The 17,799-nt window shown below is 44.3% G+C and overlaps 1 protein-coding gene across 2 annotated transcripts in view; it reads left to right on the forward strand.

Annotated features, from left to right (window-relative positions):
• Positions 1-17,799, forward strand: part of SBF2 (SET binding factor 2) — an 805,041-nt gene that overhangs the window by 512,115 nt on the left and 275,127 nt on the right. For both annotated transcript variants that reach the window (XM_088476083.1, XM_088476084.1), the window contains exon 16: positions 5,125-5,274. In XM_088476083.1, coding sequence (XP_088332209.1) covers positions 5,125-5,274 — 150 coding nt within the window. The remainder of the gene's footprint in view (positions 1-5,124; positions 5,275-17,799) is intronic.

Consider the following 17,799-nt stretch of genomic DNA (forward strand, 5'->3'; position numbering starts at 1 on the left):
TAACTGTACCTGACATAAGCGGGTGTATGAGGGACATATATACACAATATACCTTACCTAACTGTCACCTGATATAAGTGGGTGTATGAGGACATATATACACAATATATCTTACCTAACTGTCACCTGATATAAGCAGTTGTATGAGGACATATATACACAATATACCTTACCTAACTGTCACCTGACATAAGCGGGTGTATGAGGACATATATACACAATATACCTTACCTAACTGTCACCTGATATAAGCGGGTGTATGAGGACATATATACACAATATATCTTACCTAACTGTCACCTGACATAAGCGGGTGTATGAGCACATATATACACAATATACCTTACCTAACTGTACCTGACATAAGCGGGTGTATGAGGACATATATACATAATATACCTTACCTAACTGTCACCTGACATAAGCGGGTGTATGAGAACATATATACACAATATACCTTACCTAACTGTCACCTGATATAAGCGGGTGTATGAGGACATATATACCTTGCCTAACTGTCACCTGACTTAAGTGGGTATATGAGGACATATATACACAATATACCTTACCTAACTGTCACCTGACATAAGCGGGTGTATGAGGACATATATACACAATATACCTTCCCTAACTGTCACCTGACATAAGCGGGTGTATGAGGAAATATATACACAATATACCTTACCTAACTGTCACCTGACATAAGCGGGTGTATCAGCACATATATACACAATATACCTTACCTAACTGTACCTGACATAAGCGGGTGTATGAGGGACATATATACCTTACCTAACTGTCACCTGACATAAGCGGGTGTATGAGGACATATATACACAATATACCTTACCTAACTGTCACCTGACATAAGCGGGTGTATGATGACATATATACACAGTATACGTTACCTAACTGTCACCTGACATAAGCGGGTGTATGAGGACATATATACACAATATACCTTACCTAACTGTCACCTGACATAAGCGGGTATATGAGGACATATATACACAATATACCTTACCTAACGGTCACCTGACATAAGCGGGTGTATGAGGACATATATACCTTACCTAACTGTCACCTGAAATAAGCGGGTGTATGAGGACATATATACACAATATACCTTACCTAACTGTCACCTGACATAAGCGGGTGTATGAGGACATATATACACAATATACCTTACCTAACTGTACCTGACATAAGCGGGTGTATGAGGATATATATACACAATATACCTTACCTAACTGTCACCTGAGATAAGCGGGTGTATGAGGATATATATACACAATATACCTTACCTAACTGTCACCTGATATAAGCGGGTGTATGAGGACATATATACACAATATATCTTACCTAACTGTCACCTGAGATAAGCGGGTGTATGAATATATATATACACAATATACCTTACCTAACTGTCACCTGATATATGCGGGTGTATGAGAACATATATACACAATATACCTTACCTAACTGTCACCTGACATAAGCGGGTGTATGAGGACATATATACACAATATACCTTACCTAACTGTCACCTGACATAAGCGGGTGTATGAGGACATATATACACAATATACCTTACCTAACTGTACCTGACATAAGCGGGTGTATGAGAACTTCATTTGCTCCGGGGCTCACAACAAAATGGGGCTGGTGTCGATGTTGATCGCCTGCTCTCCCTGTTTTGTAGGGGGGTTGGCTGCACAAACTGAGGCGTTCCCGAAGGAACGGCTGCTGTTTGTGGGTGACCCTACTGACATGAATGTTAGCAAGCAGTGGGGCCCTTTTCCGGATGAATGGAAAATGGGGTTATAGGCGAGGACAATGTAACAAATAAAGGCTGGGCAATGCCGTGTAACCCAGCTTGTAAACAATATAATGCTATTTTATGGAAATTCAAAGTATTCTGGGAAGAAGGTACAATTTGTGTGGACGTTGCATAATTAATTATTTGAATTATCAATGTTAGAATGTTACAGCCCAAATGATCTAAGTTTAGCCCCAAGGGGATCATTTCTAGCAGAAATAACCATTGATCATTTTTCTCAGAACTCTACTATAAAAGAATCTTTCATACATCAGAGCCCAAAGCAGAGATGTGTCCAGGCCGTGCCATTGATGTGTAATGTCAGCTCGCTCCTCTGACGCTAGTCCTGGAATGTGCCCTTTCTGGATCCCTCTGAGATTCTGCCAGCTGTCACACAGCTCGCCTGGCGCACGTCTTGTGGGCAACCTCTATTCTTCCTGTTTAGTCTAAATTAGAAATTGGCAATCATTTGCTTTCCCATGGCTGCAGAACCAGAAATCTCAGCATGGAGGGGGGGGTGTGCAGTCACCGGAGGGGGGGGTGTGCAGTCACCGGAGGGGGGGGTGTGCAGTCATCGGAGGGGGGGGGTGTGCAGTCACCGGAGGGGGGGGTGTGCAGTCACCGGAGGGGGGGGTGTGCAGTCATCGGAGGGGGGGGGTGTGCAGTCACCGGAGGGGGGGTGTGCAGTCACCAGAGGGGGGTTGTCCAGTCACCGGAAGGGGGGGTGTCCAGTCACCGGAAGGGGGGTGTCCAGTGATCGGAGGAGGGGTGTCCAGTGATCGGAGGGCAGTTGTCCATGTAGATTATGTGTGTGTGTTATGTAGTATTATCTGTATGAGGACTCTGACATTACAGCCTTGTGTCCTCATTTCTCAGTATATGTAATGTATGTAACCAGTGCTGGGCTCATGCTGTGTACATGTAGATTATGTGTGTGTGTTATGTAGTATTATCTGTATGAGGACTCTGACATTACAGCCTTGTGTCCTCATTTCTCAGTATATGTAATGTATGTAACCAGTGCTGGGCTCATACTGTGTACATGTAGATTATGTGTGTGTGTGTTATGTAGTATTATCTGTATGAGGACTCTGACATTACAGCCTTGTGTCCTCATTTCTCAGTATATGTAATGTATGTAACCAGTGCTGTGCTCATGCTGTGTACATGTAGATTATGTGTGTGTGTTATGTAGTATTATCTGTATGAGGACTCTGACATTACAGCCTTGTGTCCTAATTTCTCAGTATATGTAATGTATGTAACCAGTGCTGTGCTCATGCTGTGTACATGTAGATTATGTGTGTGTGTGTGTTATGTAGTATTATCTGTATGAGGACTCTGACATTACAGCCTTGTGTCCTCATTTCTCAGTATATGTAATGTATGTAACCAGTGCTGGGCTCATGCTGTGTACATGTAGATTGTGTGTGTGTGTTATGTAGTATTATCTGTATGAGGACTCTGACATTACAGCCTTGTGTCCTCATTTCTCAGTATATGTAATGTATGTAACCAGTGCTGTGCTCATGCTGTGTACATGTAGATTATGTGTGTGTGTGTTATGTAGTATTATCTGTATGAGGACTCTGACATTACAGCCTTGTGTCCTCATTTCTCAGTATATGTAATGTATGTAACCAGTGCTGGGCTCATGCTGTGTACATGTAGATTATGTGTGTGTGTGTTATGTAGTATTATCTGTATGAGGACTCTGACATTACAGCCTTGTGTCCTCATTTCTCAGTACATGTAATGTATGTAACCAGTGCTGTGCTCATGCTGTGTACATGTAGATTATGTGTGTGTGTTATGTAGTATTATCTGTATGAGGACTCTGACATTACAGCCTTGTGTCCTCATTTCTCAGTATATGTAATGTATGTAACCAGTGCTGTGCTCATGCTGTGTACATGTAGATTATGTGTGTGTGTATGTAGTATTATCTGTATGAGGACTCTGACATTACAGCCTTGTGTCCTCATTTCTCAGTATATGTAATGTATGTAACCAGTGCTGGGCTCATGCTGTGTACATGTAGATTGTGTGTGTGTGTTATGTAGTATTATCTGTATGAGGACTCTGACATTACAGCCTTGTGTCCTCATTTCTCAGTATATGTAATGTATGTAACCAGTGCTGGGCTCATGCTGTGTACATGTAGATTATGTGTGTGTGTTATGTAGTATTATCTGTATGAGGACTCTGACATTACAGCCTTGTGTCCTCATTTCTCAGTATATGTAATGTATGTAACCAGTGCTGGGCTCATGCTGTGTACATGTAGATTATGTGTGTGTGTTATGTAGTATTATCTGTATGAGGACTCTGACATTACAGCCGTGTGTCCTCATTTCTCAGTATATGTAATGTATGTAACCAGTGCTGGGCTCATGCTGTGTACATGTAGATTATGTGTGTGTGTTATGTAGTATTATCTGTATGAGGACTCTGACATTACAGCCTTGTGTCCTCATTTCTCAGTATATGTAATGTATGTAACCAGTGCTGGGCTCATGCTGTGTACATGTAGATTATGTGTGTGTGTTATGTAGTATTATCTGTATGAGGACTCTGACATTACAGCCGTGTGTCCTCATTTCTCAGTATATGTAATGTATGTAACCAGTGCTGGGCTCATGCTGTGTACATGTAGATTATGTGTGTGTGTTATGTAGTATTATCTGTATGAGGACTCTGACATTACAGCCTTGTGTCCTCATTTCTCAGTATATGTAATGTATGTAACCAGTGCTGGGCTCATACTGTGTACATGTAGATTATGTGTGTGTGTTATGTAGTATTATCTGTATGAGGACTCTGACATTACAGCCCTGTGTCCTCATTTCTCAGTATATGTAATGTATGTAACCAGTGCTGGGCTCATACTGTGTACATGTAGATTATGTGTGTGTGTTATGTAGTATTATCTGTATGAGGACTCTGACATTACAGCCCTGTGTCCTCATTTCTCAGTATATGTAATGTATGTAACCAGTGCTGTGCTCATACTGTGTACATGTAGATTATGTGTGTGTGTGTTGTGTAGTATTATCTGTATGAGGACTCTGACATTACAGCCTTGTGTCCTCATTTCTCAGTATATGTAATGTATGTAACCAGTGCTGGGCTCATGCTGTGTACATGTAGATTATGTGTGTGTGTTATGTAGTATTATCTGTATGAGGACTCTGACATTACAGCCTTGTGTCCTCATTTCTCAGTATATGTAATGAATGATCGGCAGAACCTATCGGAGTTTGCGATGTGCCTACACCAAGTATAATAAGTTTTCCTGTTTTCAGACGCTGCCTGCTGCGCTCCGCGCTCTGAAAGGAAAAGCTGCCAGACAATGTCTAACCGAGGAACTGGGCTGCCATGTACAGCAGAACCGCGCCATCCTCAACCATCAGCAGTTTGACTATATCATCCGAATGATGAACTGCACTCTGCAGGTACTGTACACAGCTCCTCTGCCCACTATAGCCGCCCTGCAGGTACTGTACACAGCTCCTCTGCCCACTATAGCCGCCCTGCAGGTACTGTACACAGCTCCTCTGCCCACTATAGCCGCCCTGCAGGTACTGTACACAGCTCCTCTGCCCACTATAGCCGCCCTGCAGGTACTGTACACAGCTCCTCTGCCCACTATAGCCGCCCTGCAGGTACTGTACACAGCTCCTCTGCCCACTATAGCCGCCCTGCAGGTACTGTACACAGCTCCTCTGCCCACTATAGCTGCCCTGCAGGTACTGTACACAGCTCCTCTGCCCACTATAGCCGCCCTGCAGGTACTGTACACAGCTCCTCTGCCCACTATAGCCGCCCTGCAGGTACTGTACACAGCTCCTCTGCCCACTATAACCGCCCTGCAGGTACTGTACACAGCTCCTCTGCCCACTATAGCCGCCCTGCAGGTACTGTACACAGCTCCTCTGCCCACTATAGCAGCCCTGCAGGTACTGTACACAGCTCCTCTGCCCACTATAGCCGCCCTGCAGGTACTGTACACAGCTCCTCTGCCCACTATAGCCGCCCTGCAGGTACTGTACACAGCTCCTCTGCCCACTATAGCCGCCCTGCAGGTACTGTACACAGCTCCTCTGCCCACTATAGCCGCCCTGCAGGTACTGTACACAGCTCCTCTGCCCACTATAGCAGCCCTGCAGGTACTGTACACAGCTCCTCTGCCCACTATAGCCGCCCTGCAGGTACTGTACACGGCTCCTCTGCCCACTATAGCCGCCCTGCTAGATTGAATCGAAGAAACAGATTGAGGTGTTTTATGTAAAGAATTTAGAGTTAAATTCAATGTAAAACCATTGTCACACATGGCTTATTTGGGCACCGAATGGCATCATTTGGGCACAACCTGACTCAGAAATCCCATCATTGTACTAAGCACCAGCTGTTTCCCTGGGGCAGTAGTGAAGAATAATTCCAATTCTACAATCAGAAAACTATATATGACTGTAAATAAGTTTTTGTTGGAGGAGTATCTATGTTTATTCTAACCCAATATCCATGAGGCACTAAGAACACTTTGAGGGTTGGTGGTCTCCGCAGACCTCACTAGTGTTTTTATAGGCTGCTTATTCATAAATATCAGCTCACACCAAAATAAAATTGTCTCCATCTCAATGGGATTTACTACTCAGGGCAGTATTGAATTAGGTGCAATAATATCGCCAGCAATAAAATCACCCGAATTCGCCAAAAACAGGCGTAAACAGGGAGGTGTGATAATTTAACAGGTGAAAACATGTAGGAAAATGCGGCTGTACCCCAAAAAATGGCTAACGTACATCAGTAATCAATTTAGAAGTGTATTATTGGCCGTCATGAAAGTATTTAGGGTACTTAAATTGCGTCCGTTGGTTGTAATTTGCATATTTGAAAAAAAATGTAAAAAAATTTATAGAAAGCAATTTCTTTTTTCAGGAAATTATTATTGCACGTAAATTGGGTGCAAGTATGTTTTCGTGTCATATAAAAGCGTACATTTAAAAACCGTTAAAAAAACACCTGCTGCGGCCACATACAATGTATAAAAGACCTGCTGCGGCCACATACAATGTATAAAAGACCTGCTGCGGCCACATACAATGTATAAAAGACCTGCTGCGGCCACATACAATGTATAAAACACCTGCTGCGGCCACATACAATGTATAAAACACCTGCTGCGGCCACATACAATGTATAAAACACCTGCTGCGGCCACATACAATGTATAAAACACCTGCTGCGGCCACATGCAATGTATAAAAGACCTGCTGCGGCCACATGCAATGTATAAAAGACCTGCTGCGGCCACATGCAATGTATAAAAGACCTGCTGCGGCCACATGCAATGTATAAAAGACCTGCTGCGGCCACATGCAATGTATAAAAGACCTGCTGCGGCCACATACAATGTATAAAACACCTGCTGCGGCCACATACAATGTATAAAAGACCTGCTGCGGCCACATACAATGTATAAAAGACCTGCTGCGGCCACATACAATGTATAAAACACCTGCTGCGGCCACATACAATGTATAAAAGACCTGCTGCGGCCACATACAATGTATAAAACACCTGCTGCGGCCACATACAATGTATAAAAGACCTGCTGCGGCCACATACAATGTATAAAAAACCTGCTGCGGCCACATACAATGTATAAAAGACCTGCTGCGGCCACATACAATGTATAAAAGACCTGCTGCGGCCACATACAATGTATAAAAGACCTGCTGCGGCCACATACAATGTATAAAAAACCTGCTGCGGCCACATACATTGTATAAAAGACCTGCTGCGGCCACATACAATGTATAAAAGACCTGCTGCGGCCACATACAATGTATAAAAGACCTGCTGCGGCCACATACAATGTATAAAAGACCTGCTGCGGCCACATACAATGTATAAAAGACCTGCTGCGGCCACATACAATGTATAAAAGACCTGCTGCGGCCACATACAATGTATAAAAGACCTGCTGCGGCCACATACAATGTATAAAAGACCTGCTGCGGCCACATACAATGTATAAAAGACCTGCTGCGGCCACATACAATGTATAAAAGACCTGCTGCGGCCACATACAATGTATAAAAGACCTGCTGCGGCCACATACAATGTATAAAAGACCTGCTGCGGCCACATACAATGTATAAAAGACCTGCTGCGGCCACATACAATGTATAAAAGACCTGCTGCGGCCACATACAATGTATAAAAGACCTGCTGCGGCCACATACAATGTATAAAAGACCTGCTGCGGCCACATACAATGTATAAAAGCCCTGCTGCGGCCACATACAATGTATAAAAGACCTGCTGCGGCCACATACAATGTATAAAAGACCTGCTGCGGCCACATACAATGTATAAAACACCTGCTGCGGCCACATACAATGTATAAAAGACCTGCTGCGGCCACATACAATGTATAAAAGACCTGCTGCGGCCACATACAATGTATAAAAGACCTGCTGCGGCCACATACAATGTATAAAAGACCTGCTGCGGCCACATACAATGTATAAAACACCTGCTGCGGCCACATACAATGTATAAAAGACCTGCTGCGGCCACATACAATGTATAAAAGACCTGCTGCGGCCACATACAATGTATAAAAGACCTGCTGCGGCCACATACAATGTATAAAAGACCTGCTGCGGCCACATACAATGTATAAAAGACCTGTCGCATTCATATAGCCCCAGAAATACCAGACCCAATACATTAAACCCATTTTCAACAATTTTTTTTTTTATTCACCCAAAACATCACCTTTTTTGGACAAATTACGAAAAACTTTTGGGGTAATTTATCATTAGGGGGCGCCCAAAAAGTTCTGAAAGATATCCCCCCTTTTCTAAGCCAAAATAGGGATTTTGCATTGTTCTTCACCTGGTCTGAGATGGTTAAAACGTATCGGCTGTTTCACACTATCCCATTATCGCAGGTGCAATAATTTACAGCAAAATCGTCACCTAATTGATTACGGTAAGTAATAAAGTGGAGAATGATAAATGACCAGCCAATCAGCTCCTAACTGCCATTATTAAAACAGCCTGTAACATGACAGTTAGGAGCTGAATGGCTGGTGGTTTATCACTTCCCAGAGCTTTATACATCTGCCGCACTGTCCCAGAGTGGTCCTATGAGGTGTGGTATCTTTCTGTCCTGTGAGTGGTCCTATGAGGTGTGGTACCTTTCTGTCCTGTGAGTGGTCCTATGAGGTGTGGTATCTTTCTGTCCTGTGAGTGGTCCTATGAGGTGTGGTATCTTTCTGTCCTGTGAGTGGTCCTATGAGGTGTGGTACCTTTCTGTCCTGTGAGTGGTCCTATGAGGTGTGGTACCTTTCTGTCCTGTGAGTGGTCCTATGAGGTGTGGTACCTTTCTGTCCTGTGAGTGGTCCTATGAGGTGTGGTACCTTTCTGTCCTGTGAGTGGTCCTATGAAGTGTGGTATCTTTCTGTCCTGTGAGTGGTCCTATGAGGTGTGGTATCTTTCTGTCCCAGAGTGGTCCTATGAGGTGTGGTATCTTTCTGTCCTGTGAGTGGTCCTATGAGGTGTGGTATCTTTCTGTCCTGTGAGTGGTCCTATGAGGTGTGGTATCTTTCTGTCCTGTTAGTGGTCCTATGAGGTGTGGTACCTTTCTGTCCTGTGAGTGGTCCTATGAGGTGTGGTATCTTTCTGTCCTGTGAGTGGTCCTATGAGGTGTGGTATCTTTCTGTCCTGTGAGTGGTCCTATGAGGTGTGGTACCTTTCTGTCCTGTGAGTGGTCCTATGAGGTGTGGTATCTTTCTGTCCTGTGAGTGGTCCTATGAGGTGTGGTATCTTTCTGTCCTGTGAGTGGTCCTATGAGGTGTGGTATCTTTCTGTCCTGTGAGTGATAACTGCACAATTCTTCATGGGCTCATCCTATGCAGCGACATTAATCGTCTCATTTACATTTATTTGTGCTGTGTACAGAAGAGATGCCGTCTGTCTGTGAATATTGTCTGCCTGTGGGAAGATGGATGTCAGGAGGAATTAATTACTAGTTGCCATTGTCCAGTTCTATTGTCCTGTGCATGATCTACTGTAGATCTTCTTCCAACAGTTCAGCGGATCTAAATTACACAGAACAAATGATGTAACATGAATATATTCTTGTGTAATATTGCTACATTGTATCAGCTGTACAGTTGCAGCCATGATGGCGTATTGCTGAACCATTAATGGCCATTTTGGCAAATCAGGTTGGAAATTGTTTGAAGACACGGGTCCCATTCATGCAACATATTTGCACACTGGACGTTATGAACAACTTTTAATTATTTTCTGCCATTTTATAAGGTGACCTCACAGTTCCTTCTCTATAACATAACAGATACATTTTCAAGGCTTTTATGTCATCTTCGTGGCTGAATAAGACGCTGATTGGCTGTGAGCTAGAACTGCTGCATAATTGCCTCTACAGAAAAACACGATTATGGATGAGTCTCTTGGGTTTGTTTTAGGATGACACAAACAAAATGGGTTGTAAATTATCTAAATGCAGATAATGGCTGTGGTCTGTATTTAATCTTGCCTATAATTCTCAAAAGATTTATTGCTATTTATTGTCCTCCGTCCAATATTGCACTGGGGGGTTTAACTTATCATTCCGTACATTTTTATTTGTGCTGGGAACGTTACTCAGGAAGTTTACCATCTGTATTATGTGTTTCCAAAGAGATACGGTGGCTCGTCTGCGGTGTTCCTGAACTAGAGGTTCATTATCTCTGTGCTGACCCCTTTATTACATTCATCCCATTCCTCTCAGTATTTGTTAGTAAATAAACCACTCCTGTAGGTCTTATCCTCTGTGCTCCAGTCCCTCGCAGTGTTTTAAAAGCCCCTTTAGAAGCTTGTTATCCAGATATCCCTATCGTATAGTTAGTTGTGAAGTATTCATAGAACAGAGACCACCCCTTTATGAACAATGTTCTGCAATATAAGGGGTTTTCTCCGCCTTATTAATAAAGAGCGGCACCGCAGAGCGCTTCTCAATCTTCTTATTACATGTCCGTGTCTTGTAATTTGTGATTCATAGAGATGCAGAAAGCTCAATTTTCTGCAATAATAAGAGAAAAACAATTTCAATATCAGGATGGCGTTCTGGTTAAGCATATCTGAGGGAAGCATCCAGATGAGGTAAGCTTCCTCCTCTGTGCTCCTCCTCTGTGCTCCTCCTCTGTGCTCCACCTCTGTGCTCCTCCTCTGTGCTCCTCCTCTGTGCTCCTCCTCTGTGCTCCTCCTCTGTGCTCCTCCTCTGTGCTCCACCTCTGTGCTCCTCCTCTGTGCTCCTCCTCTGTGCTCCACCTCTGTGCTCCACCTCTGTGCTCCACCTCTGTGCTCCACCTCTGTGCTCCTCCTCTGTGCTCCTCCTCTGTGCTCCTCCTCTGTGCTCCTCCTCTGTGCTCCTCCTCTGTGCTCCTCCTCTGTGCTCCTCCTCTGTGCTCCACCTCTGTGCTCCACCTCTGTGCTCCTCCTCTGTGCTCCTCCTCTGTGCTCCACCTCTGTGCTCCTCCTCTGTGCTCCTCCTCTGTGCTCCACCTCTGTGCTCCTCCTTGGGCTCCTCTGATCTCCTCCACCTTGTGGTCACTTTCCAGCAGAGGATATATTTCCTCCAAAAAAATATAGCTGTATGTATATTTATCTGCAAAAGTAATTTTTATATCAATTGAATCATTTCGTGGCTTTATTAATTTGTAAATATATCAACATATATACATCCTTACCCAGATGTTGCACATATATATATATTTGTGTATGTATGTGTGAATATATATATTTTTTTTTTTTGTGTAAGTATGTGTGTATATATGTGTTTGTGTGTGTGTATATATATATATATATATATATATATATATATATATGTTGATACACAAAAATGTGTCGGTGCCACCTTCACATTTTTCAGAGGATTGATATAGAGTATATGTATATATACGTACTCCCTTCATATAAAAGGGTGTCAGCTAAGCCCAATGTGAGAGGACTTTTTGGAAGATCCCTTTAATGTGAAATGTTGCAAATATATTAGATGATAAGCGACTGACGTATATTATACAATAATTTGTGAAGTGTGCAAGGTTAACCAACAAACATATTACACAAAATGTAGAATAAAGATAAATAAATATATCACAATTTAATAATTAAAAGAATGAAACATGACAAGAGACTGTGCGTATAAGCACAATGATGCAAATAAATTTAATTAATTTCCCACAATATGCAAAGAGTGCTAATAAATATTTAAGATGATGTTAAAAAATGCAATTCATACATTTACATACGTCTAAAAAGCGAATGGAGTTCATATATTTAAAATAGCCAGTTACACAGAGGAATCAGTGGATAAAAACAAGTAAAAACTAATTCTAAAAGATTTTTTTAAAAAGTTCAAAACTTGTTTCGAAAATGTAGGAAATTTCTACAAAGTGAATTGCTTATCTGTATTAGTTAATTCAGTCTAAAGGCAGCTATCCCAATGCGTTTCATCCACTTAGGGATGAAACGCGTCGGGTAAGCTGACTTTTGACTGAATGAACCAATATACCAAATAGTAAAGTAACTAATAGAAAAAACTATAATAGTAGCAAATCATTAAAGAATATCCATATCCAACTAGATACTAATATAGCTATTTTTCACTAAAGCACCCCATGATGTTTTCTCATTAAGCCCATTGGGTTGAACAGTATTTAGTTCGAGAACACATTTAGTTTCCAATCGCTACAACATGGCAATCCTGTTGCCCCCTCTTAGCGGGGCAGGGATGTGGTCAATGACCCTATATCTCATGTTAGCCAGATTGTGGCCGGCACCTTTAAAATGTCTAGTCACTGGTTGGTCGATATTTTTCCCTTCTAAGACCCCGAATGGACATCTATGGTTTGATGTCTTTGCATGTGTGGATTATATGGGTTGTTGCTGACATTTGGTGAAAATATCATTACAATAGCCCCATTACACATATATTTACTGAGAAAAATGTCGGTGTTCAATACTTATTTTACCTGCTGCATTTATTTATATACATATGATATATGTATGTATGTGCGTGCTTCTAGGAGGCTCATGTCCCACGTGTGATGTCAGCATGCGCTGGAGCATTGTCACACACATCATAGAAACTACATATTGTGGTATTTTTCATTCCTCAGCACTTACAGTGGGTGTTTCGCAGAGGGGCACAAATTCAGGAGGTACTCGCAGCAGGTAACATTGTACCTGAATAGCAACTACAGGAACGCCTATGCTACAGGGACGCCTATGCTACAGGAATGACGCCTATGCTACAGGGAAGCCTATGCTACAGGAATGACGCCTATGCTACAGGAACGCCTATGCTACAGGGACGCCTATGCTACAGGAGCGCCTATGCTACAGGGACGCCTATGCTACAGGGACGCCTATGCTACAGGGACGTCTATGCTACAGGAGCGCCTATGCTACAGGAACGCCTATGCTACAGGGACGCCTATGCTACAGGGACGCCTATGCTACAGGGACGCCTATGCTACAGGAGCGCCTATGCTACAGGGACGCCTATGCTACAGGGACGCCTATGCTACAGGGACGCCTATGCTACAGGAGCGCCTATGCTACAGGGACGCCTATGCTACAGGGACGCCTATGCTACAGGAGCGCCTATGCTACAGGAGCGCCTATGCTACAGGGACGCCTATGCTACAGGAGCGCCTATGCTACAGGAGCGCCTATGCTACAGGAGCGCCTATGCTACAGGAGCGCCTATGCTACAGGAGCGCCTATGCTACAGGAGCGCCTATGCTACAGGAGCGCCTATGCTACAGGGACGCCTATGCTACAGGGACGCCTATGCTACAGGAGCGCCTATGCTACAGGGACGCCTATGCTACAGGGACGCCTATGCTACAGGGACGCCTATGCTACAGGAGCGCCTATGCTACAGGAGCGCCTATGCTACAGGGACGCCTATGCTACAGGGACGCCTATGCTACAGGAACGCCTATGCTTCACATTTTCACATTTCCATAAATAGATCCCTAATTTAGAATTTTTAGTAAAGAGAATTTGCCGCTCCATTTAATTTTTATTTGGTCCCTCAATTTTTCTGTTCTTCTTTTTTTATTTTTGTACAATAATGTAATGTACAGATATGTCATCTTGCATCTTAGCCGCTTGGATGGCAAATCGCGCCACACATGCCGCTATTTGCCCACTTGTGAAAGGGTTCACGCGCTGCATTCTTACTCGCAACTCCAAAATTAGTAGGGTCCCCCAGTATTATCCAGAACCAGCACCGGACATTTTCTAGCAGGGGGCTAATGCCACAGCCACGGGAGCCCTTTCACCGGGCCCCACCCAGCCGAAGCATTAACCCTGATCGCTAGTCAGCCCAGGCCACAATAAAGTGGTCCCCCTCTCTAGGGCACTATTGACTTCAATGGTGAGAACCGTTCATTGGCAGAGAGGCGGAGGGCTCACCTCTCAGCCAATGAACGCTCAGCGGCGGGGTTTCCATGGTAAAATCCTACCGCTAAGCTCTCATTCGGTAAGTACCTTTTTTCTAGAACGCGCTTTCCGCTTTTTATTTTGCCAAGTACCTGGATGCCTGCTTTGGACCGAAGAGGAGCCGAACTTCGCATAGCACCCACCATTCAGCAGTGCTGGCGATAGCCCAGGGCTATCGGCCTAGGCCTGGGGTGCCCTGGAGAGGGGGACCCCTTTATTGTGGGGGTCCCCAGCTCCCCAGCGATCCCTTGTCTGGGATGACTAGCTGTCAGGGCTAATGCTTCAGCTGGGGGGACCAGTGAAAGGGCTCCCCTGGCTTTGGCATTAGCCCCCCGCTAGAAAAAGTCTGGTGCTGGTTCTGGATAATACAGGGGGACCCCACTCATTTTTTCCCCGTGTATTTCCAGAACCAGGTCCAGATCAGAGCCCAGTGCTGGTTGCCCAAAGTACGGGGGACCCCTCCTATGTTGTTTGTCCCCTCGTATTTTGGCAACCAGGGCTGGTTCTGACTAGCCCGGTGCTGGTTGTGCTTAAGTACAGGGGACCCCAAAGTCATTTGTCCCCAGTATTTAAGCCCACCCAGGCCTGGGTCACTAAAAGCCCGGAATTGGTTGCTCTTTGAGGGGCACGACATTTTTCTCTTTTTTTTTACACAGGTTTTTTTTCAACACAGCAGCACAGACTGGTCTCACTGACCCGTCCGTGCTCTGTGACAATGACACAGATGCATGTAGCACGGATCTCCTTGGTCCGCGCTACATGCATCTGTATCGTGTACGATGTGACAAACAGCATACAATGTGTCACATCGTACACGATAGGTCGTAATCTTACCTTTTTTCAGTAAGATCTGCGATCCAGCTATAAGATGACGGGGACATGCATCAGCATCGTAAACGCACAAAAACAACACACGATGTGCACGATTGATCGTTACGATCGATCAAAATTGTCCACATCGTGCAAAAAATCGCGCAGTGTATGGGGCCTTAAGCATTTCTGTGGTACAATGTGGGATTATGTAGCCATAATCTACTTTATAATAAATAATCATTTTTATAGTTAGCACTCACCAGCTTTGTGGAGCTCCCTGGGACTGCAGGGAGACCAGGAGTGAGGCAGCAATCTGAGCCGGTCCTAGCTAAATTAGGCAAGATTTTGGGTGGTGCCCCCCTCTCCGTGGGATCCTGAAAAGGGGTGTGGTCTCACGGAAGGGTCCATCACCTAGCACAGAACCCCCCTATCCCAGCACAACACAGTGTCAGCATCTACCCTCACCCACCACCCCTATCCCAGCAGTGAGCACCACAGCACCCCGGCCCTCTCCCAGCTCCAAACTTACTTGGCTTGAGCGCATCCTGCAGAGTCTTCCGTCTCAAGGTACAGCAAGTCGCGGGAGCCCTCTCAGGCTGGCAGGCCGCAGCTATGTGTGATGATGACTGGAGGCGGAGCCCAGAGCCGTGAGGTGCTACTACGCGCTTCGCAAAGGCCCATGATGCAGCAACCCTCCCGCGACCATTTACTGTGCAGAAGCTCATTCTGATTGTGTGATGCCCCAGAGCCAACTCAGCGCTAACCACTAGCTGCCGTCCAGGTGCCCCACAAATTGCCGCCGGCTGTTCCGCCGCTGCCTGCTCATTGTTTTCTGCTGCCAGGCCCGATCGGAGCTATCGTGGACACTGCGCAGTAGCAGCTATCAGAGTATCTGCCCTGCTGGCAGCAGGTGCCCTTACTGTGCCTGCACCAAACCTCCACTGGTGTTTGCTTAGTTTGTCTGTGCCTAGGGCCGGCTCTGGCAGCTGAGCCTCCCTTCTGTATAATCAGACACTGCTTGTATAGCCGGGACTTGGCCCACACCACAGGCAGTAAGCCGCACAGTAAGAGAGTTAATAGAGGCATGCCAGGAAGTGCACTGCAGTGTTTAGAGATCGGAGCTCAGTCAGCAGCAGCAAGAGAAGACCGAGTGATACACTTAGGGGAATCAATGGACGCTGAAGCTATGTGTAGTGAGGGGAGAGTTACAGTGAGTAGTGAGTGAGACAAGCCCCCAGCCCCCAGCCCTCTCCATGTGTGCCTCCCCACACGTCACTGGTTTGCATTGTAAATAATTACACGTGTGCCACGACCATACTGTGATGTGCAAACAGGTTAGAAAGTAAAGAGCAAGCCTATAGGGCCAATTCTCATTAATCAGTTCTATCATATACCATCTGGAACACTACAGTATATTAGCTTTATCTTAATCATTAGCTCTATTAGCACTTTCTATAAGATAACAGAAAAGGTCTGTTTTGGATTTAGTTTGGTTATAATAGAAATATTTTCTGATGTCCGTAATATATTATGTGCAATATAATGTGACAGCTACAGGAACATATTACAGTCCTGCATTTTCCATTAACAAGTTGTATCAACCAAGTCTGTTCCCATTGTAAATTGAAATGTGCTATTAAGATACAATAATCATTTACATTGTAAAAAAAGAATGACTTGACATGAAGATCTGGGGCTTCCCATGTGGGGGGAACTGCAGGGATAAAGATTCAGATTGTAATTCATTTTGCCCAGAGACACATATACAGTTGTAGAGATTGTGGGTTTTTGGAGGCTCTTGTTTTTAAGGAAACCAACTTGGTTGGAGATTTGTACGTATAACGTGTGTAATATTGGAGCTGGGTATTGTCACATGAGTAGACTAATGCTGACCTCAGCTATTTCCAGGCTATTGTGTTACCCACACATCTACAGATGTAACCCTTGTGCCTGTGGACATACAGTCAGGTGCATAAATATTGGGACAGTGACAGAATTTTCATATTTTGGCCTCTAGTCACCACCACAATGGCTTTGAAATGAAACAAACAAGATGTGCTTTACCTGCAGACTTTCAGATTTAATTTGAGGGTAATTACATCCAAATCAGGTGAACGGTGTAGGAATTACAACGGTTTCTATATGTGCCTCCCACTTTTTAAGGGGCCAAAAGTAATGGGACTATCAACTCAAAAGCTATTTCATGGACAGGTGTGGGCTATTCCCTCGTTATTTCATTATCAATTAAGCAGGTAAAAGGTCTGGAGATGATTCTAGGTGTGACATTTGCATTTGGAATCAGTTGCTGTCGACTCTCAATACGAGATCCAAAGAGCTGTCACTATCAGTGAAGCCATCATTAGGCTGAAAATCAAAGCAAACCCATCAGAGAGATAGCAAAAATATTAGGTGTGGCCAAATCAAAGTAAATGTGATGCACCTGACTGTATCTCTTGGTACATAAGCCTGCATTAGTGCTATATTTTTAGTCTGTGCCAGCGCCCTGGAAAGTGACTGTAAAGTTTATTATAAGGATGTTGGTGACATTTATTATTGTAACAAACAGCAGCAGCCTGAACCAGAGCTGTTATTTGTGGAATGTTAGACAATTGCTGTTCTCTGTGCCCAGTTTGC

This window comes from Taudactylus pleione, unplaced genomic scaffold (assembly GCF_031769625.1).
Source record: "Taudactylus pleione unplaced genomic scaffold, aTauple2 ptg000182l, whole genome shotgun sequence".
Taxonomy (NCBI): Eukaryota; Metazoa; Chordata; class Amphibia; order Anura; family Myobatrachidae; genus Taudactylus; species Taudactylus pleione.